Source organism: Watersipora subatra, chromosome 4 (assembly GCF_963576615.1).
Source record: "Watersipora subatra chromosome 4, tzWatSuba1.1, whole genome shotgun sequence".
NCBI classification, from domain to species: Eukaryota; Metazoa; Bryozoa; class Gymnolaemata; order Cheilostomatida; family Watersiporidae; genus Watersipora; species Watersipora subatra.
In genome coordinates, this window is record NC_088711.1 from 26,524,182 (window position 1) to 26,552,118 (window position 27,937).

The 27,937-nt window shown below is 35.9% G+C and overlaps 1 protein-coding gene and 1 long non-coding RNA gene across 3 annotated transcripts in view; one reads left to right on the forward strand and one right to left on the reverse strand.

Moving 5' to 3' along the window:
• Nucleotides 1-2,306: 2,306 nt before the first annotated feature.
• Nucleotides 2,307-27,937, reverse strand: part of LOC137393355 (patched domain-containing protein 3-like) — a 49,239-nt gene continuing 23,608 nt past the window's right edge. For both annotated transcript variants that reach the window (XM_068079870.1, XM_068079869.1), the window contains exons 13-22: nucleotides 23,219-23,393; nucleotides 21,694-21,873; nucleotides 19,191-19,318; nucleotides 18,215-18,371; nucleotides 13,927-14,045; nucleotides 11,504-11,648; nucleotides 7,457-7,578; nucleotides 6,494-6,754; nucleotides 4,639-4,762; nucleotides 2,307-2,981 (exon numbers count right to left, since the gene is read on the reverse strand). In XM_068079870.1, the coding sequence (XP_067935971.1) occupies nucleotides 2,875-2,981; nucleotides 4,639-4,762; nucleotides 6,494-6,754; nucleotides 7,457-7,578; nucleotides 11,504-11,648; nucleotides 13,927-14,045; nucleotides 18,215-18,371; nucleotides 19,191-19,318; nucleotides 21,694-21,873; nucleotides 23,219-23,393 (1,518 nt within the window). In that variant the 3' untranslated portion in view covers nucleotides 2,307-2,874. The remainder of the gene's footprint in view (nucleotides 2,982-4,638; nucleotides 4,763-6,493; nucleotides 6,755-7,456; nucleotides 7,579-11,503; nucleotides 11,649-13,926; nucleotides 14,046-18,214; nucleotides 18,372-19,190; nucleotides 19,319-21,693; nucleotides 21,874-23,218; nucleotides 23,394-27,937) is intronic.
• LOC137393356 (uncharacterized) lies at nucleotides 24,323-26,784 on the forward strand. The gene is made up of 2 exons (XR_010978285.1): nucleotides 24,323-24,533; nucleotides 26,428-26,784. It is a non-coding gene; the product is annotated as an uncharacterized lncRNA (long non-coding RNA).

A 27,937-nucleotide genomic window follows, 5' to 3' on the forward strand; every position in this document is an offset into this window, starting at 1 on the left:
TAAATGGAAAACTGTTTTCAAATTCTTACACTGAGAAAACATTCTGCCTTGCACAATATCAGCCCAGTGGCTTGTTATAAAATGAGATGAGGTCATAACATGTGTGCATACCAACAGCTACGTATTTGTGCAGCCTTACAACACAGTTTCTTGCTTCGTTACAAATGTGGTACAAAATATGTAAGTCTAAATCCGCCCGCAAACACTATCTGACTGCAGTGTCTAATTCGCTTGATGCATTGCAGGTGATAGAGATTTACAGGTGGATACTAGGTTTACTTCACCAAAATTCACGTTACAGTTATTTGGTATCAAAAGAATCACCATGTCTTACTCTGCTATGTTGTGTGTGAAAAACATGTGGAAATGTGATTACAAGCTCTTAAAAGTTCAAAAACGAACAGTTTATTGCAGCCATCATGAAAACGCCGTAGATTAGAATCCCTTTCCAAAACAGCTCAAATGGCTGAACAAGATGGCTTCTGTTTACACTTTCATGCAACCTCATCCGTCGAAATATTTTTACAAATATACTTCTCGCATTCAATAACATCCTGTCTATTGTCCTTACCCGTCTATTTCATCATCATCGTAATGCTATCATTTTGAGCACTGATATCTCCAAACCCACCGTAAAAATTCGTTTATTTGTTTAACCTTAGCTCGAAGGAGTGCATATCATTTACTAATAAACATAACGAGCATGTTGGTCACCTGTGATAGTCGAAAAGTGCTGCAGAAATTGTTTGCGCTGTTTAGCAGGAAGTATGGGTCACATGATCAGAAAACGACTAGACGATTAGACCAAACTGAGACAAAACTGTAAAATAGCGAGCATCTATATTTGATAAGGGCTTTTTGGTAAAAGCCGAAGTGGTTGTCATAAACTAGTGCTACGAGAAGTTTTATATTGAGCCTTTTATTGGCTTTTCAATTCACATCACGTGTCAAAACAATAACCAAATTGCTTGAGTACGTCAAAGAAATAAACTGATTCCACGATGTTTTCACGATAGCGGCGATGAACTGTTCATTTTTGAGCTTTTAAGAGCTTGTAATCACATTTCGACATACTTTGCACTTACAATACAGCAGAGTAAGCCATGTTGAATCTTTTGATACCAAATAACTGTAATGTGAATTTTGTTGCAAGTCAACCTTTAAATCAACACTTTGAGTTGTTCTCACTGCCTAATTTCATATATTTTGTATGGTTGGGCATTTATTGAGGTTTCCCATATGCCAAACTGGTTACTGCATTGAAAATGCACCCTTAGACTCTATAACACAATTTTGCAGAAACAAAATCTATGAGCGACAGTGAAGTATGTGTAACACAGAGCACTGTGGTAAGACAAGAGCCAAAACGAAACCTTACAAGACAAGGAAACCGAACAGAGGACCTGTTAGTGAGTTCATCAGAAGAAAAGTCAAATTGCTTTGTCTGCAGTCAAATCTTTTGGTGCCTTTGCTGTTGTGGATGCGCATGTTGTTGCTGATAACTTATTTGTTATAATTGTTATTTTCAAATTTGTTATTTATAAGCATTTATTATGAAAACAGATTTTGTGTTAAACTTGGGATATCATTGTAGCTAAACTCTTTGGGGTAATGTATATTTCAATAAGTGTTGGCCTCAATTCATGTGCAATTGTTATATTGTTAATTCCAAGTGATATAAACATGTGATATATTAAATTATTAATATTAAATATATTAATTTACCTTGCTATTTACTAAGCAAGGACACTGAGATTGTAAATTCCAAGAATGTTCTACTAAAATGGTTTCAATGGTCTGGAAGCAACCCGATAGGGTAGATGTCTGTGTAGCTCTTTTTAGATATCCAACGATGGACATATTGATTTCAGCTGCTTCCTACTTTTTTAAATCCATGATAAACTTATGGTATTAAATAGCTGACTAATGAAAAAGGGTTCTAGATGCCATATCAAGCTACAAAGCCGTATTTCTCATCGACGTTGCAAAACAAATTTGTTTTCTCATCTGGAATTCAATGTCATGAGTTTAGTGTCGAAATGTCAGCTGTACGGGAATAGGCCAGTAAAGATAAGAAGAGCGACTTGAAACGAAATAATGGTTTTATTGAAGAGCCACGTTTCATTATCGTCCAAAAATGTTTATAGCGGGGTAGTGTGAAACAGGTTCAGTAAAGTTCCTGGATGCTCTTACATAGGCCTAGGACTAACAATACAACTTTCCCAGTCAAAGTATGATCTTCATTAGCCAAAAAAGTATTTCTCCACTACACTAATTCTTTGTATATTGTAGAAATCATAAATATATCATATATAGAGTATTTATTGTTCATATTGGTTGTTAAACATCATGACTGTTATTCGCACCTTCAGTGTAAAATCTTCAACAACTATCTATTCATACAACAGAAATTGTCCAATGATGGAGATCTGCTGCAGGTTTTCCTATAGTTTTCCAGCCGGGATGGTTGAATATTTAGAAGTTTAAATTATGGTCAAATAAAACAATGCTATTTCAAGCAGCTGCAACAAATATAAGTGAGTTTATGAATTGCAATCCGTAGATCTGGAGAAAAATACCTTGTTCTGGTCAACATTTGGCAAAATGAAAAAATAACTTGAGGTAACACCTGAATGAATACCGATTAAACACTTGTTATAAAATAAATACTGACTGATTCTCTAATGAGCCTTAAAAAAAATTTGATTCAATATGCACATAAATACAACCAAAATTTGTAGTTTTGTAACACAAAAAAATAAAAAATGATGCAATGAATTTTTGGAAATTTTTTTCAAAAGAATTGTAGTGAATCTGTGAACTAGCGGCGAGACAAACACAGTGAAGACAGTAAAGACAGCGTCTTTACAATGATTAATGCCTTTCAAGATACTTCTCACAATCCTCAATGATATGCTGATGGTTATCAAAGTGTATTTTAGCCTGAGGCAGCAACCTGCTGCCAGCACCGTTAGTATTATCTGTAATAAACATGAATAAAATATCAAAATATAAACATTATCAAAATAAACATGAATAAATATACATATGGGATATAAATTGACAAGAGTTTGTAGTGTTAGCCTGCCACTCAGTAGCTAATGTAAAACATTTGACATGTTCCACCGGATTTGGTACAATTGGTGAAAATACAATTGATTTAATTGACCAATTCATCCAAAGACATTTAGTCTAAAACCAATTCGCCCAGTATAAAATTTTGTTAAATAAAGATTAGTCTAAAATTGGTGTAAAGAGTAGGATAGAAATACGACAATTTAAATCATAGACTTTTATTTAGTAGACACAATTTGAATTAGCAAAAATTTTATCAGATTATATGTAAATTCAGGTCATTTTCGAGGACAAAAAACTGACAAAATATAAAAAGACAATTGAAACTTTTGTTTTTTTTTGTATTTTGGAAGTTGGCTTAAAAATTCTAATTTGTGCAGAGCCCACTAGTATCGCCAACCGTGCTTCAAACTTTTTCTGGTTTAAGCGATAACAACAAAAATAGCAGTAGCTAAAGAAAATAAATTCGAGACTATAATTCGATCAAACTGTATATTTGTACCAATCATCATTGGACGAATGATGTGATTGGACCAATCGTAACATTAGATGAGTTGGTTTTAGACCAATTGGCTTTGGACGAATCCGTATTAGACCAATCGTCGAGGACATGTTCTATTAGACTCTTGTAGACATTACTTGTTTTGTTAGACCGCAAGCCTTCACCTATTTAGGTGTTGCTATATTAAAATTTATTTATTCTCCTCAATTACCTACAAACTTAAACTAGCTGTAGACATCATTAAATACATTTCATCTTCTGCATACCAAATTTAGTCATTCTGAGAGCTACTTCATATGTTAAAACAATTATATGTAGCAAATTGAAGCAAATATTCTTATACAAATATGCTGTGATAAGTTTAATTTTAACAGCCACTGCAATTTATAATATTGCAGGTAAGTAGAGATAACATTAAAACAAATGCGTTATAGAAAGTTATAAAAATGAATTAACAAACTACGTCCATGTGAAAAATGACTTTCAGGTCCAGCCCCATGATTAGTCATGCTACTGTGCATTGGGGCATCACTACTTTCATTGCTAGTGATTAATAAAATATTTACACATGTACTTTTTTGCTTTTTGTTTATGATCGATGTGAATAAAACCAAAAACTGAATTAATAATAAAGTTTTCATTGTTCCTTTACCATAGAGAAATACAAAAGGAAGTGTAGGCTCAGCAATGTGTAGGCTCAGCAATGTGTAAGTTTGAAATTAGAGGTAACGATATGTGGTAGAACTTACTCTGATTGACCTTGGGCTTAAATTAACAGCTTACCGTATATATTTTGCTATCTTTGTATTTTTGTACGTTTTCACTATTTCAAGAAACTCTAAAAGTAGTATGTTAGACATACTCTCAAGTAAAACACATATTTGTAATTTTACATGGAATTTCGAACAACTGGTACGTTGAGGTGATTGTAAATAGAGGCTTAGCAGCAAACACTTCCAAAGCGTACTACCTAAATTATCAGACAAACAGCATTTGTAACGTTAGCAATTCCAGCTCATCATGAGGAAGCCTGACCTCCACAACTAAGGAGTATATCTTACCGATTCCTGAAGATTCTTTCTCAAGATTATGCAGCATCTCATCCAAGTCTTGTTCTTGTTTAGCTATGTCTCCAGATTGCAGGCTGTTTGGTTGAAAATTCTCATTGGAATGGGAGACAAGTACCTGTAGCAGACTAAGCGAGTTAGCATATTGTAAATTGGCACTCCATAGGAACTTTCACAGGCAAACAAGGCATACAACTAAGGAGTTGTTTCCTTGTGCACAACCAGAGAACGGTGTGACAAACTTTTCCTATGTGTACTAATAGGGTAGTTCAAAATAATATTTCGTTAATTTATTTAAAAAAAATGAATAATCAGCTACCTCGGTACTGAACAACAGACAGCAAAGTTAAGATTGCTCAAAATCACTCGAAGAAAAAATTTCCTTTTTCTTCTCAATACAGCGCAATGGATGCTGGCTACATAAAACTTTAGCAGGTGAGTTTTCACCATCTACCATAGAAATATAATAATCTATTCTTAATAACTCAAACTATACAGTGTAGTAATTGCATAGCTCAGCAACTCAAGGGCGAACTTTTTGGAGATACTTATTAAGGAATATGAATGGTTAAAAATATTCTGAGCGGGTGGCAACTATTACAAGGCAACGGTGAGTGATGCAAATCTTAAAACACAAGTATTTATGTTATAGTAGTCCAACAATAACATCTCAACTAGTAACAATTAGTATTGATAACAGCAACTGTTGTCAGTTGTCAAACATTGTAGCACCTACAAGTGCATGCGTAACTCTCCCTGACTATGTTATCACATTTAGGTAATGTCTAGGATACAACATGAGCATCTAAACAAGACAATTAGAAATGCTTTCCTTATTACCTTATGATACATAAAACAGTTTACAAAGACCATGTTTAGATTTCCATCGATCTTTGGATAGCATATTGTAATATATTTACGAACACTTTCAAATTCTTGAAGCCGTGATGAGGGAATTTTATATGAACATTTATGTTGAACCACTTTTCGTTGTGCCTTCCTCCTCTGCCGTTTATTCGATGCTGAATTTAAATGCTGCAGACTACGTTCTACTTCTGTCTACGCAAAATACCTCATATAGGCATATGTGAAAATGAAAAAAATGACTGCTTCAATATTTCCATAGCAACTACAAATGAGAGATTATGCAAGCATCAATTTATAACATTTAAACAAATTTGATTAAAAAAAAACAGGTAATATTAATCTCAGCTAACCTATGAGTTATTGTAATCATATAGGACTGCTCACATGGATAGGCAGTGACATGCAATTCCTTAACAATATGTTCGATGCCCAAAAATGAAGTGTGGCAACAATACAAACATGATTATTTTTGTAGTAGGAACTCATTTTCATGACAAATAATGAGCGTCCTGAACAATAATATATAAAAACCTCAAAAGAAAACAATGCAATAATAATAATGTGTGACTCAACATTAAGTTTTCTTAGTTAATGGACTAGATAGTGAGCTACATAACAATAATAACAATACTTAACACTTAACAATGTTATCCATCTGAGCCACTGGCCAGGCTCAAGCGTTAACGTTGCATGGGCAGATTACTCCTCATTAACATAAAGTTTTCTGTGACACAAGGTTTCACAAAATGCATCAACATTTTTGCTATCACATTTTCTTTAAAAAAACTTGCCAAAGCCACAAGCGTAAGTAGGTTCATTTGAGCCATTTAAGTATATTTTTATACATCTCCAAGGTTCATGTAACGTGTGATACAAGGTTGAATAACAACATCCATCTTCCAGCAACAAAACTTTCAAACAGCTTCTCAGCTAGTCTGAGCAGCTACCTATTCACAGTGAGTAGTCAAAGAGATAAACATACCGTTCTATCTGGAAGACTTTCTATATATTGTTCAACTTTCTCTAAGTTGCTTGTGTCGGGGATGGTGCGCTTACGTCCTGTAAGCAGCCTGTCCAAATCTACAGGCTTGCTATTTGATAAGTCTTTTAGCGTAATAGACATGTTGGAAGTGATGACCTTGTAAGTAGCTGTGTGGTAGGGGGCAGGCCCAATCCAACTCAGTAGCACTGGCAATAGTGCCAGCCCATTGAATAGGCCAAATACAACGACTAGGAAAAACACCTGCAACAGCAGTCATACAAACAGTTCCATGTACCATGAGAGGTCATCATGTGTATTATGTGCATAATTATTCCAAAAAGGGCAAGAGTGGTGGCCGAGTGGGGCAGTGCTTTGGTCCAAGCCAATAATCTGAGTTCAAACCCATTGCGATGCATTTTTTCCTAACCTCTGAACGTTGTGTTGGATGGACAGACAACGGCTCTTATTATAGTAAGGATCAATTTTAAGACGAGCTGAAAAACGCGATAGTTGTATTTTCTGGATGTGTTAACACATGCAGTTTCCTCACAACAAGCTTTTGTGGTCTTAGTATAAATGAGAAACAATTTTTAAAAAGAATTTATAAAAAACAGTGATATAATAATATGAAAATTTTGCAAATTTTTGAAATACTTTGGCAGGATGGTTTAAGTAAACCAATAAGAAGTTATTTAGCCTAGCAGCGCTGCCGAGGTCCTTCAGTGTGTATTTACATGCTTATGCATTTGGTTTCCTGACACCCAAGTGAGACACCTAGAGAAATCCAAATGAAGGAACAAGTATAAGCCTATTTTAAAGCAAACTCAGAGTGAAATTGGTAGATAAATTGATCATCCAGCCTACAGTAGAGAAGCATGATAAGTGAATACAGAGAACAGCTATGAAGAACCGAGCCACATAAACACACAAATAGCAGTAGACGCACCCGACTTTATCACCCACCTTGAAGAATGTGATGAAGACGTAAGAGTTAGATGTGGCAAGCAGTATGAATGCTAGGAATGTGCTGAACCCACCATTGATCACAGCAGCGCCCATGGTAGCCACCGTTATTTTGGCTCTTTCTACCAATGGAAAGACATGAATCAGATATGCCCAATTCCTGCCTTCATTATACGAACAACATCTCATACCAAACCATAATTGAATTACCTGAATGACAAAGTTCACAAGCACGATACAAATAATACATCTTTAGAGAATTAAATAATAGTTGTTACATTACGACATCAACCCAAAAGACTGAAAGAAACATCTAATATCAACAGCATAATGTTAGCATAACATTTCTAGAAAATAACTCAACAAATTAAAACGTGAATTTAGGCAAGCTTGTGAAAAGTGAATTAATCTAATACAATAGTGTGTTCCCTAGAGAATGTGTACTCGAGTGTAGTACAGTGGAGTGAAATCATGCTGCAAATTCAAAATTTTGAAAAAAAATTCAATCTACACCAACATTAGTGGCGACTTTATAAACTGTTTATCCTATAGCTTGCCGAATTCTATGAATGATGCTAAAACAACTACCATTTAACAACTCGACGAATGACAAATTATTGGCGCATCAGGAGGAGATAAGTCTGAGAAAAAAATATTCAAACCATTACTTCTGCCAACTTGTATGTTCAGCTAAAATGTCAGAGAGATTTTCTAGCCATGTTTTGTTTTTAAAATTAGACGAGCTGCTAGTGAAGAATTCGAATATACCCTCAATACCATCAGTTACACTTTACTTGCATATGCAGTACCCTCAATACCACGTATGCATATACAGTACCCTCAATACCATTAGCAAAATAAAATACGAGTATCATGCGGTGAGCCTGCTACAGTTACACTATCCTTGTTATTATAATTTCTGTAACACTATAACACTATAAATTAATAACACTATAAATTTTACGCAAATTTTATGTCCAAATATCAAAAAGAATAATAAAGTGCTAATTATGAAGTAATGATAGTAATGATAGTAATGATACCCATATATCACTTCTCGTGACTGTCTACCCCAAGCTAAACATGTAAATGGAGAATGTTGATATTTATGCATTTGAGTAGAACTTATCCCTTTATTACAGATCAACTGATCCCGTCACCTACGCCATAATTTATTTAAATATGGCTGATTTTGTAAATCTTATTACATACTTTAGCTCCAGTTTATTTACGCTTCTGGCTAACATTTAGCAAGTTTTCTATATTTTACCTTAACCTATTTGTTCAATAATAAAAATAAGACACATATAAATCTTCCTTCAATAAATACATAAACTATCTTTCAAAAATGCAGCACCCTCAAGATGAAACAAAACAATCAAGGAAGTCTTAAAACACTTTACCCATTTTGGCACTTTGCTGTAAGTATTTCAAAGTAAGAGGGAAATCAAAAACAATTTTCAGCTTGCACTGTCCCGTTTTTAAGCAAACCAGCGTGTTTAACATCGGCTACAGATGTATTAAAATGTTACGCACTCTCTGCTAATTGAATGAATATACTAAAATAACAAAGATGATTAATATAGGCCAAGTGCAGCAGAGCCTAAGTGCAATGAATACAAACTGTCCCTGAACAGCAAAAACTAGGCTAAATTTTAAGGAATGATGAACACACGGAACACTCCAGAACTGAAAGTTTAGTTCTTCTATTATTATAACTTACCATACAGCAGCTATCTTTTTTTAAACAAAATTTTAACATTTTGAAAATAACACAATAAATATCGCGTATGATACATGATAAACTTCAAAGCATTTTGACAAATTGTGACTACAGTAGACGATCTTATAACGTATACCTCCTATAACGTAAATTTCAGATAACGTAAAAAATTTATGTAAAGTTTTTGCTTCCTACTAATTGAAAAATTCCATATAACGTAAAGTGTCAAGTCAGACGAGTTCTCAAAGTCGATTTGAACGTTAATCTATTTCGCCGCACTTCAAAAGAGAAAACAACGTGCGTATAGCGTTATACCTATTATATATATACAACTTTTGCAACAATCTAGTTAGTTTACTAGATCGCCAGATATGTCGACAAAACAGAGAATACGGTAGCTGCGCAGTGTTCATAAATACAAAGGCGATCGATTGGTACAGGCGTTACAGCGTCAGTCCACCAATCCAAATGTCACGAGTTGTACTATCGTCGAAGGTTCCTAACCTTCGACGATAGTACAAAGTTAAGAACTTTTAAAAAGGGATAAGTAGGATAAAAGGTTTCCTAACCAAGGGTCAAGGTTAGGAAAATTTTTTATCCTAACCTTGACCCCTGAATACAGATAGACCACAAACAGATAGTGCCACTTTTGTAAAATATTTTGTTTTTTTGTTTTATTTTATCGGCCAACAAACTAATTTGAATTTGTTGAAGTTAAAATAACTTTTTAATTTAACAAAATATTTAAAAGTTAAATATTTTGTTGCTTTGTTTTATTGTAGACATACATATATAAAATATTTTTTTGTTAGTTTTACGTTTCAGAATAGACTGCTGTTTAAAAAAACAAGCAAATCGTTGTAAATTAACATCAATGATGTGCCCTCCCCATCAAGTTATTGTAGGATTACCACAAATAATGGTCTATAAAACCAGTGAAATTGGTTTAAATAGGAGAAAAGTCGTCGATGTAAACTAATAATGTTGCAATTACGGTACAGCCAAAAAATAAAAAAGTTAACTCAAGTTTGTCCATTTTGTATGCCCAAAAGAATGAGTTTGGAAAGATCTTGGAACATATTAGGCAATTTACATGTATTTTACTGTTCTTATGGCGTGAATTCCCTACAACGTAAACATTACTGGAACAGATGATTTATGTTGTAGGAGCGCGTACTGTATATTACAAATATCAAAAAGCTTTTTAGCTAATCTTATGAACAAAAATGAATTACATTTTAATGAATACACAAACAATTCTCACATTGATGTATAGAAGTTTATCAAGGTTTATAGTTACTCCAAGTTAAAATATTATATGGAAATCTTGTTTATTAATTGTGAGAGAGGCCAAGACCCAAAATAAAGTAAATAATGATGACTAAAAAGGACCTCTAAATTATAAAAAGCCAAACTCTTCTCTCCTTCGAAACATTTGAAAAGTTGTTAGTTTGTCTACCTACGCTGCGTGAGAAACGCCGAAATGGTGCGGGGAAGGGATACATCACAGGCTTGCATGTTTATAGTCTATGACATGCGCAGAATAAAGCAGCACAACAGAGAATTGCCTTAGTAATAGACAAGCGCACTAGAGTTCATCATGAGGGCTATTAAGAAACAGCGTAAATCATGAGCTGCAGAATATGAATGACTTTAAATTGTTACCCTCTCGGCTTGTAGAACCTTTGAAACCAGACAAGTACATCTATATAAACATTCAAGATAGAACAAGGTTAGTAGCAGGCGACGTAATGATCGCTACTTGAGAAGCGACTAGCCTAAGCACCGGAAGATCGGCAAGATTAGATGGCAAGGCATATATAATTAGAGGAAGAACTTAGGCTAAAAGAGGCACAAGTTATGTATTACAATCAATAAAGAGGAAGCTTATATGGGACAGAGGGTGACATTCACTATTCTGGTTGTATAAGATTTTTATCAAAATCGGACATTGACGAGAGCACAAATAAAAGCCCACCCGGTTAGAATGTATACAGTAGGGTCTTGATGTGACGTATATTTTGTGTTACAGCAACTTCTTTTCAGTTTGAGTCCAAATTATTTTTGTCAAATGTTAACACGATGTTACATTACATCAGTTAATGCTAAAACATAAAAGTTGATAGACTGTCGAAGCTATTAGTGAGACCAAAGCTATTAATGCAATCTACTAAACTGCCATTTAACATATACAACTTCATATGATTAGATCGGAATTCCTTGGATTTCTCAGAGAAGTACAGAGAGAGTTAAGAAGAAATAACGATGGCTTGGAAACAGGAAGTGGCATCAAACAAATGTCGATAGATGAGCAAAAAGCCTACCATTTTTGCTGCCAGCGACAGTCATGAAAGTGTGGCCAATGTGGGCTGAGTAGTCAATGGCGAGTCCCATTGAGAGAATAAGCAGAATTGATGTTAGTGTGTCAATGGTCAGATTCCAAAAATGCATCATTCCACAAACATTTACCTACAACATCAAAGCAAAATTGATGTCAGTGCGTCTGCAGTCAGGTGATTCCAATCCAATCTCAATGTTATGGCATGTTTGAAATTTAATTTTCAAAATAAAATGGATATAAAATAGTACAACAAATAAGAGTTCAAGTTCCTAAATGAAACACCAACAGGTGTAATAGTATTATAACAGTATAGAAACTGTACTTATAAGCTAATTCAACATTTTTGGAACAAAGTTTACCATACCATGCTGTTTATTTTTGAAATAACATGTGAAGTAACAGCCAGGAGCTATGATGCGCACACAAGTTTCGCAAATTTAAAGAGAGAGTTACAAAAACTATTTAATATCAACTATCATCAGTAAGAATACTTTGTACACAAATAAAAGACTTTTCTGTAGCCTCGATGTACATGCGATGTCTTTGTGTGAGCCCTTTGTGAAAATCAGTGATAACTTTACATGCGATGTTTTTACGTGAGCCCTTTGCGAAAGTCAGTGATAACTTTAATTTTTTGATACAGCAAAGTATATAATATTGCTCGAATTTTATATGAACAAGCGAGATCAACGCTATAAATATCATCAGTCTTTAGCTTATTCTTTGATCAACAAAAGTGAAATTAATATCATCAGCATGGACATGAAGTCAACTTCCCACTTGCTAGTACAGTCATAGTTCGACATGCGAGAAATTGGAGATGAAAGTTAAATTCAGAGTAAGTTTTTTCGTTGAAATACGAGACAAATTTGAGATACGAGCATATGAGATGGTTCTCGATGCAGCAGCTAGGTGGCTGAGTATGCGAGAGGCCACTTACGGAAACAGCAGCTGGGTGGCTGAGTATGTGAGAGGTCACTTACGGAAACAGCAGCTGGGTGGCTGAGTATGCGAGAGGCCACTTACGGAAACAGCAGCGAGGTGGCTGAGTATGTGAGAGGCCACTTACGGAGACACCAGCTGGGTGGCTGCGTATGCGAGAGGCCACTTACGGAAACAGCAGCTAGATGGCTGAGTATGCGAGAGGCCACTTACGGAAACAGCAGCTAGATGGCTGAGTATGCGAGGGGCCACTTACGGAAACAGCAGCTAGATGGCCGAGTATGAGAGAGGCCACTAACGGAAACCGCAGCTAGGTGGCTGAGTATGCGAGAGGCCACTTACGGAAACAGCAGCTAGATGGCTGAGTATGCGAGGGGCCACTTACGGAAACAGCAGCTAGATGGCTGAGTATGCGAGGGGCCACTTACGGAAACAGCAGCTAGATGGCCGAGTATGAGAGAGGCCACTAACGGAAACAGCAGCTGGGTGGCTGAGTATGCGAGAGGCCACTTACGGAAACAGCAGCTGGGTGGCTGAGTATGCGAGAGGCCACTTACGGAAACAGCAGCTGGGTGGCTGAGTATGCGAGAGGCCACTTACGGAAACAGCAGCGAGGTGGCTGAGTATGTGAGAGGCCACTTACGGAGACACCAGCTAGGTGGCTGAGTATGTGAGAGGCCACTTACGGAAACAGCAGCTGGGTGGCTGAGTATGCGAGAGGCCACTTACGGAAACAGCAGCTAGATGGCTGAGTATGCAAGAGGCCACTTACGGAAACATCAGCTAGGTGGCTGAGTATGCGAGAGGCCACTTACGGAAACAGCAGCTAGGTGGCTGCGTATGCGAGAGGCCACTTACGGAAACATCAGCTAGGTGGCTGAGTATGCGAGAGGCCACTTACGGAAACAGCAGCTGGGTGGCTGAGTATGCGAGAGGCCACTTACGGAAACAGCAGCTAGGTGGCTGAGTATGCGAGAGGCCACTTACGGAAACAGCAGCTAGGTGGCTGAGTATGCGAGAGGCCACTTACGGAAACAGCAGCTGGGTGGCTGAGTATGCGAGAGGCCACTTACGGAAACAGCAGCTAGGTGGCTGAGTATGCGAGAGGCCACTTACGGAAACAGCAGCTAGGTGGCTGAGTATGCGAGAGGCCACTTACGGAGACACCAGCTGGGTGGCTGAGTATGCGAGAGGCCACTTACGGAAACAGCAGCTAGGTGGCTGAGTATGCGAGAGGCCACTTACGGAAACAGCAGCTAGGTGGCTGAGTATGCGAGAGGCCACTTACGGAGACACCAGCTGGGTGGCTGAGTATGCGAGAGGCCACTTACGGAAACAGCTTTGTTCGGTCATTCTCGTCGGATCACAGGATTAAAAAAGCTGGCTAAAAGTAAAGATGAAAACGACTCTAATTGGGAGACAAAAAAAGCCAAGCTAGGAGGAAGCAGAAAAAGAAGTACTTACAAGTGTAATTACGACGCTAACGCAGACGAGGAGGCAGACCCAGATATTGGCTACGAGTAACAATGTCACCATGAATACAGCTGCGAAGGCCAGTCCCAAGTTTGTGTATAGCTCATTGCCTAAAATATACAAAACAACATCCATAGACATATCCACTGATAGTACTCACGTGACATATAACACAGCTTTAGACTGAGCTCCATGTGACATACGACACAGCTTTAGACTGAGCTCCATGTGACATACGACACAACTTTAGACTGAGCTCCATGTGACATACAACACAGCTTTAGACTGAGCTCCATGTGACATACAACACAGCTTTAGACTGAGCTCCATGTGACATACAACACAGCTTTAGACTAAGCTTCACGAGAGGCTTGTGAGATCTAAAAGAGAAATGCCACCACAGCCTAACAACAAACAGTGAAGACTGACTAGCAGCCGTGATCGCATGTGACAATTTCGCTGGTGTTCTCGGTAGAGTAAATGCCTCATGTATAATTTTAGAGTATTTCTTATGCTATTGCACTTACAATGCTATTATATGTATATTCTTATTAATTGTTTAAATGTCAGCCTGTGATGAAAAAATTAACTTCAATAGAAGGTAAGAACTTTAGATAAAGGAACTAATACTAGTTGATATAGCAATAGCTTTGGCAACAGGTAGAAAACCATGTCTATCTATCTCAGTGTTTCTTTACCTGGATTCGATCAAACCATAGGGGTTCATTGAGTCAGTCTCAGAGTCTGGCGGCGGTCGTTTAAAGGTAACAGCATAAGTCACACTGATTTGCGAAGTCATGTCTTTATGAAAACATAGTAATCTGTTGTGAGTTCATTCATTGTATTGGTTTTGTACTTTGAACACAGTGATGTTAATTCACAGTTCATTTTGTGTATTAGTAAAACACTAGCAGAATTTCCGCTGTTGCATGGGTAATGAAAAAGTTTTTGTGCAGAAAATCAATATTTATTTACCATTCTTTTAACTTTTAAATTAAGGTGTTTGCTTATTTCTGTCTGTGCTACAAATATTATTAAGTTTATGCTATATACACATATATAAAACTTAAAGTGTGTATGTGTGTGTGTATGTGTATATGTGTGTGTATGTATGTATGTGTGTGTATGTATGTGTATGTGTGTGTATGTATGTGTGTGTGATTCGGTTTGTCCAGCTATAGCTATTAAAATGTAGGAATAAATTCATTGGGCAATATGAGTGATTATCTAGGTTAAAATATGCATAGCATTACGGCACAACGTCAGTAAAGCTTGTTCTCATGGCTCTTACTAATAAGTTTAAATTAGCCATTGGCATTGTGCCAATGGCTTTACCTAGTAGCCTGGTAACGTACAGGCTACTAGGTAATTTAGCCTGTATTACAGGCTACCAGGTAATGTAGAATGTATGATAAAGTGACAAAAATTAACTGTGTGAAGAAATTGACATTTTAGCGTTGTATCATACATCAGAAAGAAAACATGTGTAAAACAGTGTTAGACATGAAATATGTTGTTGATGTTGTAAATAAGACAATTAACTTCATTTGAGCGAGAGCATTAAACTACAGGCAGTTTTCTGCCTTTTTAGAGGAAAATCATTTTGATTATAGTGACATGAGTTATCACTGTGCCTTCAGGTGGCTCAGCCTTGGCAAGGTATTAAAAACTGTACAAGATCTGAGAGACCAAATTCAGCATTTCTGTGTTGAGAAAGGTCATGACATCCCAGAACTTTCGGATAAAGACTGGGTGGGCAGACCTCGGATTTGCTGTACATGTGACTGCACTAATAAACGAACTAAATGTCAAAATGCAGTACAAGGGCCTTTTTGCGCATGAGCAGTACAGTGTAGTAGAGACTTTCATGAGAAAAGTGCAGATACTCTCAAGCCAAGTGAAGAACAACATTTTGACCCACTTACCAACACACACAAAAAGCCAAAAGAGCAGGGGATCCTATCAAAAAGTACTCAACCATGTTAAAAGCCCTGCATGCAGAATTTTCAAAGCGATTTTGAAATTTCAAAACTCTTGAGAGTGAAATAAACATGGTTTGTTCTCCATTCAACTGCAGTGTGGATGATGCCCCAAGTGAAATTCAGATGGAACTAATTGACCTGCTGTCTGACAGACTTTTGGTAGAGCATTTTAGGTGGGTCTCACTGCTGGACTTCTACTCTTCCCTCAAAGAGGAGAACTTTCCACACCTGAGGAGACATGCTCAGAAAATCCTAGTCCTCTCTGGATCTACCTATCACCGTGAATCCAAATACAGATCCTCTGTGACTGATGACCACCTCGCAGCTGTTCTTAGGATAGCCACTTCAGACATACAGCCAGATTTCAATGCCCTTGTTCAAGCCCAGAACAGAGTGGATTATCCTCACAGAAGAAGCAACATTAGGTGGAAAATATTACAAGTTACTTTTGTTGCGCTGGGTTGTCTTGTACTGCTGGATTTTTATAATTTGTTAAGTCGTTTATTGTTTCTAGAGATTAACAAGTTACCGGTAAGAATGAATTGCACTGATTCAATAATTGTGCTTTGATATTCAACCTACATCACAATTTCACATAAGCTTAGGTAAATATTTACCGAAATTTACAGATAATTCTTATTAATTACTCGGTTTCCATGCTTCAAATAGATTCGGAGTTGACCTTTGTTGAAGAATTTGCACGCTACCGTTTCAACAATTCAGAGTTGCACTTTATCGATCTTTCCAAGACTAGCGATGTACTTGATGTAGTGATGAACTTGTTAAAGTAAACTCACTTTCGGGTTTAAGTCACTTTTCAACTCACGTTTCGTTTATTTGTTGCACTAACTCAGCCTATATTTGTAGAACTAACTCAGCCTATATTTGTAGAACTAACTCAGCCTATATTTGTAGAACTAACTCAGCCAGGATGACTGATGAGTATTGTCTTTTTTGTTTTCTTTATTTCTGTCCTCTATATTACCAAACAGCAACATAATTTACTACTTGCTATATAGTTATTACTTCGGAGGTGGCATGAATGACAGTCGCTTTTAGTAAAAAACCTCTATGCTAGATGAGTCAAGTCTACGGAAGAGGTCGGCACCAGTGGGAATCTGTACAATCAGTAGGTTTAGTTATTAATGAATAAGGTAATACAATAAATAAACAGGTAATTATCTCAACATCGTCATATGAGCAATCCATTGTTGGCAATAGTAGTTAGAGAATATCTGCGAGGTGGTGTAATGAAATGCACTGAATTTTTGGCCAGCACTGGTAAGAGCTTCCACATGTATTATCAATTAGAATTCGTCCGCAGTGAGCATTTCTTTGAGGTCGAATATAAGTCTCACAGCGAATTCCTTCACACAGACTTAGTGAAGTAATACGGGGTTGAATTCGTTCGGATTTTACCGTTTCTATGATTTGGGGTAGAACTCTGAATCCATTCAAAGCATGGAGACCCAGTAATTCGCAGAAACAGCTACATGTATTTAAAATATTTAATTTAGAACATTTTACAATGTGTGAAAGTGGGCGGCACTCTGATGCAGGTCAGGTTTCTAATGTGGTAACTTCACTGGTTCAATTGCCTACCCCTGACATAGACCAATCTACATATATATAAATCTCAGTGCTTGTCTGGTTTTTGGTCTGTTATCCGTGTTTACAGTTATAGCAATAAAGGTTTAGGACTGGAAAACCTGCTTTGCACTGGGTTGGAACTCGGAGCCTCTAGGTATGCAGGCAGATGTTTTATCCACTGAACCACATGGGCTACTTGTGATATAATGGATTATTTGTGCACATAGTCATTATATCGGATGATATGCAGATAATAACATTGTGTGACTCGTAACATCAAACGTAACAATTACACGCTGATTTTACAGATCTTATTATAGTAAAGTTAAGTTACAAAGTTTTAGCTTAATTTACTAGATTCAGTTACTCAAATTACAGTAGCTACTTTGCTAATTTTGCCATTGGCTACCATTAGTCAACTTAGCTAATGGCAACTACATTACCTGCCAGTGTTTATAAGTTGCTTTGTTATTACCCATGCAACACCGGGCATTCATCTAGTCTAACGATAAGGCTCACTAGCCAGGGCTACCTTGATAAAAAGTGCCTAACTGCGTGTGCATAATCATGGTTTTTACTGAAATCATATGGAAAAGGAAAAATTAAATGATTGAAAAATTAGCCATATATCCAATTTGGCTAAAGCATTGATTTCATGGCTCATAAGAAGAAAAGTAAAACAAATACAAAGGCAGATGTTTGCTCACCTATAACCCTATTGGTCTCGACGTTGCGAAATTGCGGAGTCCAAACGAAAGCCTCCCGCCCATAGTGAAACTCTGTAAGGTTCTCCATAAAAATGAGACATTTAATCTCCTCTTCAGTTGATTCTAACTTCTTCAGGCTAAAACTCATCTTTGATGCCTAAAAGATACAGAAGAAAGCTAGATTCAACCAAACATACTCTAAAAGACAAATATGAAAACCCTTGAAAAACCTTTAAGAAAGGGTCCGACTATAACGATATCTCAAACCTTCTCCATGACAAGATAAACTTAGTACTGTGTACAAAGATCCCTCACTTTTTGTGTTTGATATTACAATAATAGTCACGGAGGGATCTCACTGGGTAGAGAATGAGAGAGATTTATGTATTTTATGTGTTTTAGTTTTTTTGCACTTTCTCTTTTCATTAATTTTTAAGTTTTTAACATCTGTTTTACACTGCAAAGCACTAAAAGGTGAACCACAGAGTAGCAGTGGATTATTGTACACTGTTATCAAACCTAACACTCAGATCTTCGATAATGTCAATACTAGTAGCGTTCCTTCATCCACAAAGTTTATATAGTTATTACGAGTATTACCCTTACACTTTGAATCTCATTGAGTGTGATAGGTGACTGATTCAGTCACACCTCATCATAATTCATCACAGTCACGGCAAATGACTGTCTCACTTACACCTCAGAGTCTACTGAGAGATGTCTGTATGACTTACACCTCAGAGGCTACTGACAGATAACTGTATGACTTACACCTCAGAGGCTACTGACAAATGACTGTATGACTTACACCTCAGAAGCTACTGACAGATGACTGCATCACTTACACTTCAGAGGCTACTGACAAATGACTGTATGACTTACACCTCATAGGCTACTGACAGATGACTGCATCACTCACACCTAATAGATTACTGACAGTGGCAGATGACAGAATTCGCAAGGTGGAGATTCTTACCTCGACTCTACGAGGCTTGTAAGGATCGGAGTCATTCCAATGAAGTAAGGAGTAATACTGCGGCTGAAACTTGCCCACATACGCATTAAGCAGTTGAAAATAATAGCTCTCAGTAGGCGGCCAGTCATCTAAAAGTGAAAGCAACTTCTAATGCGCTGTGCACTACGTATATAAATGAAGTGGTACACACATTCTGTCAGTTAGCTTCTACAATGTAAAGGATGTGCTGTGGCAATTTTTAATTATTGAAGTGGATGAAAATTTTGCGCTCCATTCAAAATTATGTGTTCAGTCAAATGGGTCATTTTGGCATCTGTTTAATCTGAATTCCAATGACCTTGATAGACGAGGTGCGACTGTTGCGTTTATAAGTTGACCTACATCACAGATATGAATGTACTGCATACTTTATATATATACTAGCTGTGCTAGTATACATATACTATTGTTATTACCCGGCGTTGCCCGAGTAATAAGGTAGTCTTTGGACAGAAAATTGATCTGTATTTAACATATAACAACATTTGCCATTCTAACTTTTAAACTACATATCATGAGAGAAGTGTTTTGTGTAGTTGAAATAAATTAGGAAAGAAAATAAAAAACAACTGTAAAGGTTTTCAAACTTTGTCAAACAACTGTAACTTTCAAACTTCATACCATGAGGAAAAAGTTTTGTGCACGACAACTAAATTAAAAATAAATAAAACAACTGTAAATTTAAAACTTCATAACTTGAAAGAAGTGTTTCGATGAAATAAATTAGAAGCAAAAATCAAAATTTAAAGGTGTTTAAATGTAAATGTGAAATCATTAGCAAGTACTGGCTAAATATAGTCTATTTTGCTACGATTACAATCCAAAATTATTTGGTATACAATTATATGATTTCAGTTCATTTCAGTGTTGGCATGCAAAAATTGGCATGTAGGCTAATATTGTAAGCTAATATCGTAGGCTATAGATACAAATGATCGTCATTCAAAATAGTCCCAAATTACTATGTTAACCTTAGTAACAATGACTTTAGTGCATTTTGTGGTTATGATTTGCGGGCCCAAGATAATATAACATTACAATGTACTACGTGGAGAGTTCTTACCTTCGAGACAGACGTGTAACATAAACGCTGAATCTAACTTAAATAATTTAGTTTACTAAACATACACTTGAAAGAGGTTTTAATATGTATTTTAGTAAACCTTAAACTTTTAACATTAGTTTTATCATTGCGAAACGTTTTTATTTCAACGGATACCGGATATACCGTATAACGGATAACTCGCCATGGCAAGTTCAGCAACATATATCTTTTAATAATGCATATAATTAGTACACAAATCGTCAAATTTTAAGTTCAAGATGAATTATTGTCTCGATATCGTGAGGACGAATAAATTAGCCCTAACAAAAAGAAACGCGTTGCATAAACTTAGGTACCAAAATATTTCTTAACATAGGAATCGTAACGCGTAATCGCAAGGCTAAAATAATTAGTACAGGCATGGGATATGTTGTATATAAATATTAATTTGATCACTATATTGTTCTAGTTCAGTGGTAGAGCGCTCGGTTAAGAAACTTGTCGCTGCATTAGTCGTGAGTTCAAATCCATCAAAACATGGTATTTTAATACCATGATTTTAATAGCTGTAGCTGGACATACCGAAAACAAACTTTGAGAAATATAAAGTATGCAGTATGTTCATATTCGTGATGTTGGTCAACTTATATATATAAGCACAGAATACAAAGCATATGAATGATTGATAATCTGTGGTCACTTTAATTAATAATAACAATTCTTGCATAGAAGTGTGTGTGTATAAAAAAGGTTGCTGTTCCACCAGAAGCTATCCATCAAAACTTTGAATATGATGATATGGAGACAGTATAATTGTCAGCGCGAGAGGAATTGGCCTTGACCCCAGATATAGTAATCGGACTTTACGAAAAATATTTCTTTTTTCAACATTTCGTTTTTTGTTTTTAGGTTTTTGCAACAACAACCTTAAAAATGATGTACCTAACAACAATCTTGGAAGTGTAGTCCTACCAACAATGTGACGATAAAATGAGAGTTTAGAATTCTCTACACGCATACGGCATTCAGTCTTTAATCACATACCTCTCACAATTGTAGGAGAATTGCAGTAGTTATCAAATAGATGCAATGCATGATGATATGCAATAATCAAGTAGCAAAAGTCTCATAGTCAGTGGGTAAGTACACCCTGTCCAAACCATGAGCTTAAATCTTTGCGAGTAGTTAATGCATGGGCTATGATAACTACCCGAATGCCAAATAACCTTTGTGTTCAGAGAACACTACAAATGTTTTTAATTGGATTCTTTCTACTCTTTACAGTAAGTAATATATAGAGGATAACTCCAAGTTTATTAATAAACAAACCTAATCAATTGCTTTTTGCATACCCTTTCCAATAATAAATAGTTTTTTCTACCTTCCCAAAGAGAATACGAAAATAACCAAAGTGTCCACCTTTCATCCAGGGTAGTTCCAGTCCATAGTAACCAACATTCTTTGCTTCTCTTGTCTTCACCCACTCTATGAACGAACTCTGCCAGTTGACGACGCTACCCTCTTTTACATATTTGCTGCTTTCCAGTTCGTCAACAAGGGCCTGTATGCCCTTTGTATCATTGTAGTATGACACATTGCCTATACAAATACGCCATGACAGAGTTACTAAATTCACTCAAGAATCTAAACACACTCAGATGAACATTAGGAGTTATCTGACACCTCTTTATCAATGTTAACACCATTTTTTTTATTACTTTATTGGAAAGAACTTCATTTTAAACAGAAATGTTTATTCAATTATGTCATACAAGAATAATAAAAACTGACAACAGTTAGTCAGTTAAATAAAAAAAGGGTTTGACATGTAGCATTTAAAATACCTCTCTCTATAAATAGAATGGATATTAGATGAAACATTGTTAAAGGAGCTAAAGATAAAACTTTTTAAAATAATTGTTGACCTGTTGTAAGTAATTTGTTCATGTCATGTAAGCTGAAATGAGTTGAAAACTTGAAATTTTCACATAGAAAACGAAGAGATAAATCATGACAGATCTAAAAACCTGTAACCATAGGCAGAGTCAGAAGATGTCAAGATTTGGAAAAACCATTCATTGTGTAAGTTCATTGGTTGAAACAGCTCATTGGTTAAGACCACTCATTAGCGTAAGTTCATTGGTTAAAACCATTCATTAGTGCAAGTTCATTGGTTAAACCATTAATTGGCACAAGTTCATTGGTTAAAACCATCCATTGGTGTAAGTTCATTGGTTAAAACCATCCATCGGTGTAAGTTCATTGGTTAAAACCAATATTTTGCGTAAGTTCATTGGTTAAAACCATTCATTGGCATTCTGGAATAAAGTTTTATTTTTACTTTTCTGGCACATTGTGAAAAACATTTGTTTTCTCATTAAACCGCCCTAGTTTTGGCTAGAAACACTGATGTCATTCAGCTGTCAAACCTTACTAAGCCACAAACTTCAAGCTAAGCATTAAAAACAGCCTAAATATTTACGGTCAAACCTGTGTAGGCTCAACAATGTGTCGGTTTGGTAAGGGAATGAGTGATAGAACTATATGGAGAAACTTACACCGGATACAATTTAAACCGATGTAGTTTATACATAGTTCTATTAAGTTTACGTTTTATTCGTCAGTTTAACTAGATTCTCCATATTTAATAACAAACTGTTAAATTTCTAGAAATTTTGGACATACCATGCTGGAAATTACTTTATACGCTGAGACATACATGTATATCTGTTCATTTTACATGGTATGTCTGAAGAATTCGTATGTAACAAAATATTTGCTTAGTTTGCCATTCTGACAAATGATCATAATGCCAAGGAGATTACGTTGATATTTCTATTTTTGGCTAGAGCGTCTAAGAAACTTAATCAACGTTTTGAGCTTTATATGATTATTGGTTCATAGGACCTTAAAAACCCCTGGCTTGACGTTCAGTCTGACTTACCTATATAAAGATCAGCAGGAATTCCTTCGTCAAATGATGACTCGTATGTATCGAGGAAACGAAGTAGGTACGAATCTGTGGGTAAAAACCAGGCCATGTCTGAATCGGTCTTCAGTCTGTAAGCTCCGTAGCCACTCAGTCCCAGAAGACACAGTACTAGGCTTAGAACGAGCACCTGTAAATAAAAGATTTGATCAGCGGATATCACTCAGGTACGACCATATGAGAGGTGCCAAGAAAACTCAATAAATAGATACCATATGTTTCGGTGCAGTAGAGGTATGGCGCCAAATGCACACAAAACCAACCTTTTCAAAAGAAAATAAACTGGAAAATGTGTTTTGTCACCAAAAAACACAAAAATACGCAATTATGGTGTTATACTGTACTCAACTATGGAATTATACGGCACCTACTGAAAATACGCAGTATTTAACCATAGAACTACATAATATTCAACCATAGAATTACACAGTATTCAACCATAGAATTACACAGTATTCAACCATAGAAGTACACAGTATTCAACCATAGAATTACACAGTATTTAACCATAGAGTTATACAGTATTTAACCATAGAACTACACAATATTTAGCCATAGAATTATGCAGTATTTAACCATAAACTTATACAGTAGTCCACCATAAGATTATTAAATAGCCAAGTGAGGTTGTACACAACTATGAAATTATACAGTACTCGGTCATTTAAGCTATGAAATGTAAAATTAATTATTCATTAATATTTAATCCTTTTGTTAGTGTTGCTGTTGTAATTATTGTAAATGGTATTATTATTATAAATGGTATTATGAACACATGCACAAAAAACACGTCTTGAGAAATATACTGACAACAAATTTCGCAGACTACGTCAAATCCCTACAGAGTAAGCGTTTTCCACACATCCTCTGGAAAAGATACATGCTGAATTATGAAACAGCAGACGAGCTGTAACGGTCCCAACAAACACTGGCATACATAAATAGATGAATGAGAGCCTTGGGAACGTGTGTAACTTGAAGTTGCCGTGGGCTTGGCGCAAGCTTCACCCATACTCAGTAAGCGCAATTCGCTATAGTAAAGTTTAAACCAATGAACGTTGTTGTTCTCTATCAGCTAACAAAGAATGTCCATTCATATGGTAAATGGATGAGTATTAAGTCATAGCCGTGGTTAGTAGAACGACTAACTTATTAGTACTGTACTAGAAGCGTAATCGCTCCTTGGGAGCTTCTACCACTGATGCTGATATGTGATATCAAAACAAAGTATTAATAAAAATGACAGAGACAGCAATCACCTCACCTCAAGGTAAGCAACCAACACCAGAAATAAATACGTGTAGCAATGAATGGTAGCAGTGACGTGATAAAATGGATGACACCCTGACATACCGGTATATCTAATTATCTATAGATGACACATGATTATACATCGGTACTATAAAGAAGTCAATATTGTTTTTTTTTCTCTTGTATTATGTGAATGAATGGATATAACTAGCTCTAGCAGATGCTAAAGTCAAAAACAAGAAATTGCAATTGATGAGAATACCAATAAAGCTAGTCAAAGTCTTTTGTCAAAGTAGTTTTGGTTGAGTTATAGCATGGCAAAGGAGTATTTAAATCAAGGGCTGATGGGAAATGCCTTTACGATGTACATCTTATAAAAACCAAAATAAGGACAGTGTCACTGAGAGCAAAAGAAACCTACCATAAAACTTCTATTTGAGCACCATGGCTGTGTATTTTCCACCGTTTCTCTATAGTGGCACTTTATTAGAGGTGACGTTCAAATAGAGAGTAGCGCTATATTTTTCGATTAGCTTTTCAGAATTTTGGGAAAATAAATTCCAAATGAAAAACGGACAAAGCAATGCTCATGTCGCCTATATTTTGGACTCTCCTTCGGGTGTATCGACATTAATGCCTTCAGCCTCAGCATTTTTGCTAAACCCTTTTTCGTATAAATCGAAGTATCAGATCAAGTTGAACAAAGAACTATTTTGACTAAAAAATATTAGCTGGATATAGTTATTAGTTATTTCGATGGTGCCACTTTCAAAGTTTTTAAAGAAAAAAACTGGAAAGCTTTTGAGTTAAATATGGACTTCGATACACCATAACAATGGCTGCTATTACGTCGTATGCTGTTCCTCAAGAGTGTTCTCATTGTTCATTACAACGCTTCAAAGTCTTCAGGTCAGATTGTAAACCACATTATGGACGAATCTGAAGGCAATTGATATGATTTAGACTTTAGTGACTTCAAATCAGAGTGTAGTTCTGATGATTGTAAAGATTGATCATATCAGGTACACGCCACTAAAACAATGGCAGTCACTACAGCAACAGCGAAAGAATTAATTGTCACTAATGTAACCGAGTCATTATTAATTTATTAATACCATTTTGTGGACATTTTTCTATTGATCACTTTCTATAATGAGTTCGTAAAGACCAAAAATGTCAAAGTGGCTGTCAAATAAAAGTGGCGTTCAATTCAAAGTTAGCGCTGTATTTTTTAACCCTTCTCCTATATAGTGGCATTCTATTAGAGATGGCGTATAAATAGAGTTTTTATGGTATTTACTAAACTGTAAAAGCTGAAGTGGAGAGGTTTGGTTACAACCTAACCTGTCTATAAATATAGATTACATGTAGTTGCAATGCATAGAAATAGAGGGGATTTAAAAGAATAAGCAACATCAGTTCTGGTGTGAGCATATGACTTGAAAGGTGTGACAGATGACGCCTAAAGGATCTAAGGTTATTGTGCATAAATTTAAAAATATGAACATAATTGATAAGACAATGATTATAACACTAGCACTAAAAAGATGAACTGTATTTAGGTATCGCAGCATTCCTACAAACGATTGTTTTACATTTGCATTTAGCAGATGCAATAGCGAAAATATGTTTATACAGAACACTTGAATGGGTAGATAGCGAATAAGAACAGAAGGTAGGTGAAGCTAGTTAAATCTCATTGCTGCTATCTCACTAATACACGGTTTGTCGTCGCAAATATAACATCACATCTTTGTTCTTCATGGCATTTATGTAGTTTCTGAATGCCATTTTGAACCAGAGTTCTTGCTTATTTCAAACATTAGCTATGATATGAGACCTTCTGTAGACATGATACGTTCTTCTCTACATGAAAAATAACAATGGTGACATCACTTTAGCGAAAATTGCAGGCGTCAATCTAGAAATACAAAATGAGCAGCCAATAACTCAGGAGCCCAAAAACAGGGAATATGCCTGTACGTGTCACCCCTGTCACAGAGACTATTGCGAATGCAAGACATGCCGATGTCCTATACACTACTGCACTTGTACACAGAACTGCAATGTCCAACCGAAGGAGCGTAACAAAGGGCAGAAAAGAGAACGTTCAACAAGTTCTACATGCTGTGACTGCACAACTGATTGTTGTGATCTCCTTATAGAATGCTGCTTTTGCCAAGAAGACTAGGTTTATTTTCTGTTTGATGTGTTTGTATCTTTTGATAGAATCCTATACGTATGTCAATAGAATTTTTTATTCAACGTTATGACTAACATTTCTTTTTCAACAAACCTGCGAAAACTAAATTTCGAAACTAGAGCCTTATTGCACCTCGAAATTTTATGTGCATTGATTAGATTGCAAATCAAGAAAAATCTTTTCAAAATAGTAATTGTCAAAACTCGGCTTGAAAATTGATGTTTACAACATTATAATCAGGTCATAATTAAACAGAATATTAAATTTGCAACAGAGACATATAACTCATAACATCATATAACATATAACTCATAGCATCAGCAACAAGTGAGCTAACAAATCTCCTTCGTTATTGTAGAAACGCATTATCCTGTTCCTTAACTCCTAATGAAATCATCTAAGGTTGTGATGAGCATAAAATGAATATCATTTACATGCATATTAAAGTACATAACTAATATATTATATGTGTAGACTGATCACCATGAGCCCAATTGAATAGAGTTATCTTCCCCTAGAGTGATAACAGTGCCTTCAACAACACGAGCGTTTCCGGTGACAACAAGGAGCGTTTTTATGTGCTAGTCAATTGTAGTGATCGACTAGATCAATAACATCAGCCATGAGAATGGTTAAACAATGATCATAAATTTCCACAGTTAAGATAGTAATTATAGCTCATATTAAAGAAACGATGATATAGTTTATTACTCTAATATATGCTTATTATTTAAAGCAATTCAATACCTACATGACTTTCAAAGGCACTGCATAGATAGTGTTAAGTAAGTGAATTAACGCAATCCGTTACTCATAGATAAGATAGATAGTCATACTGGGGCTGCATTACATTGATGTGATAGGAAGCTTATCAACTGCCATCAACTGAAAGTATTGAAATTGTATGGTGATAGAATGATTCATTGACACCAGTCCACAAACAGCCCTTGCATGTAGGTTGTAGTTGTTTGAAAAAGCTTGAAAACCTTTAGGCCTACAGTTGTTTTTATTTTCTCTCCTAATTTATTGCAACTACACAAAACACTTCTCTCATGATATGCAGTTTGAAAGTTAGAGTGGCAAATGTTGTTATATGTTAAATAATAATAAATTATACTAAATTATAATTATATAAAATAAAATAGACTTTTTTATTACCTTATTTATTAAATAATTTTTCATTGTAATCATAGCTAAACAAATTATATTTAGCCATTACT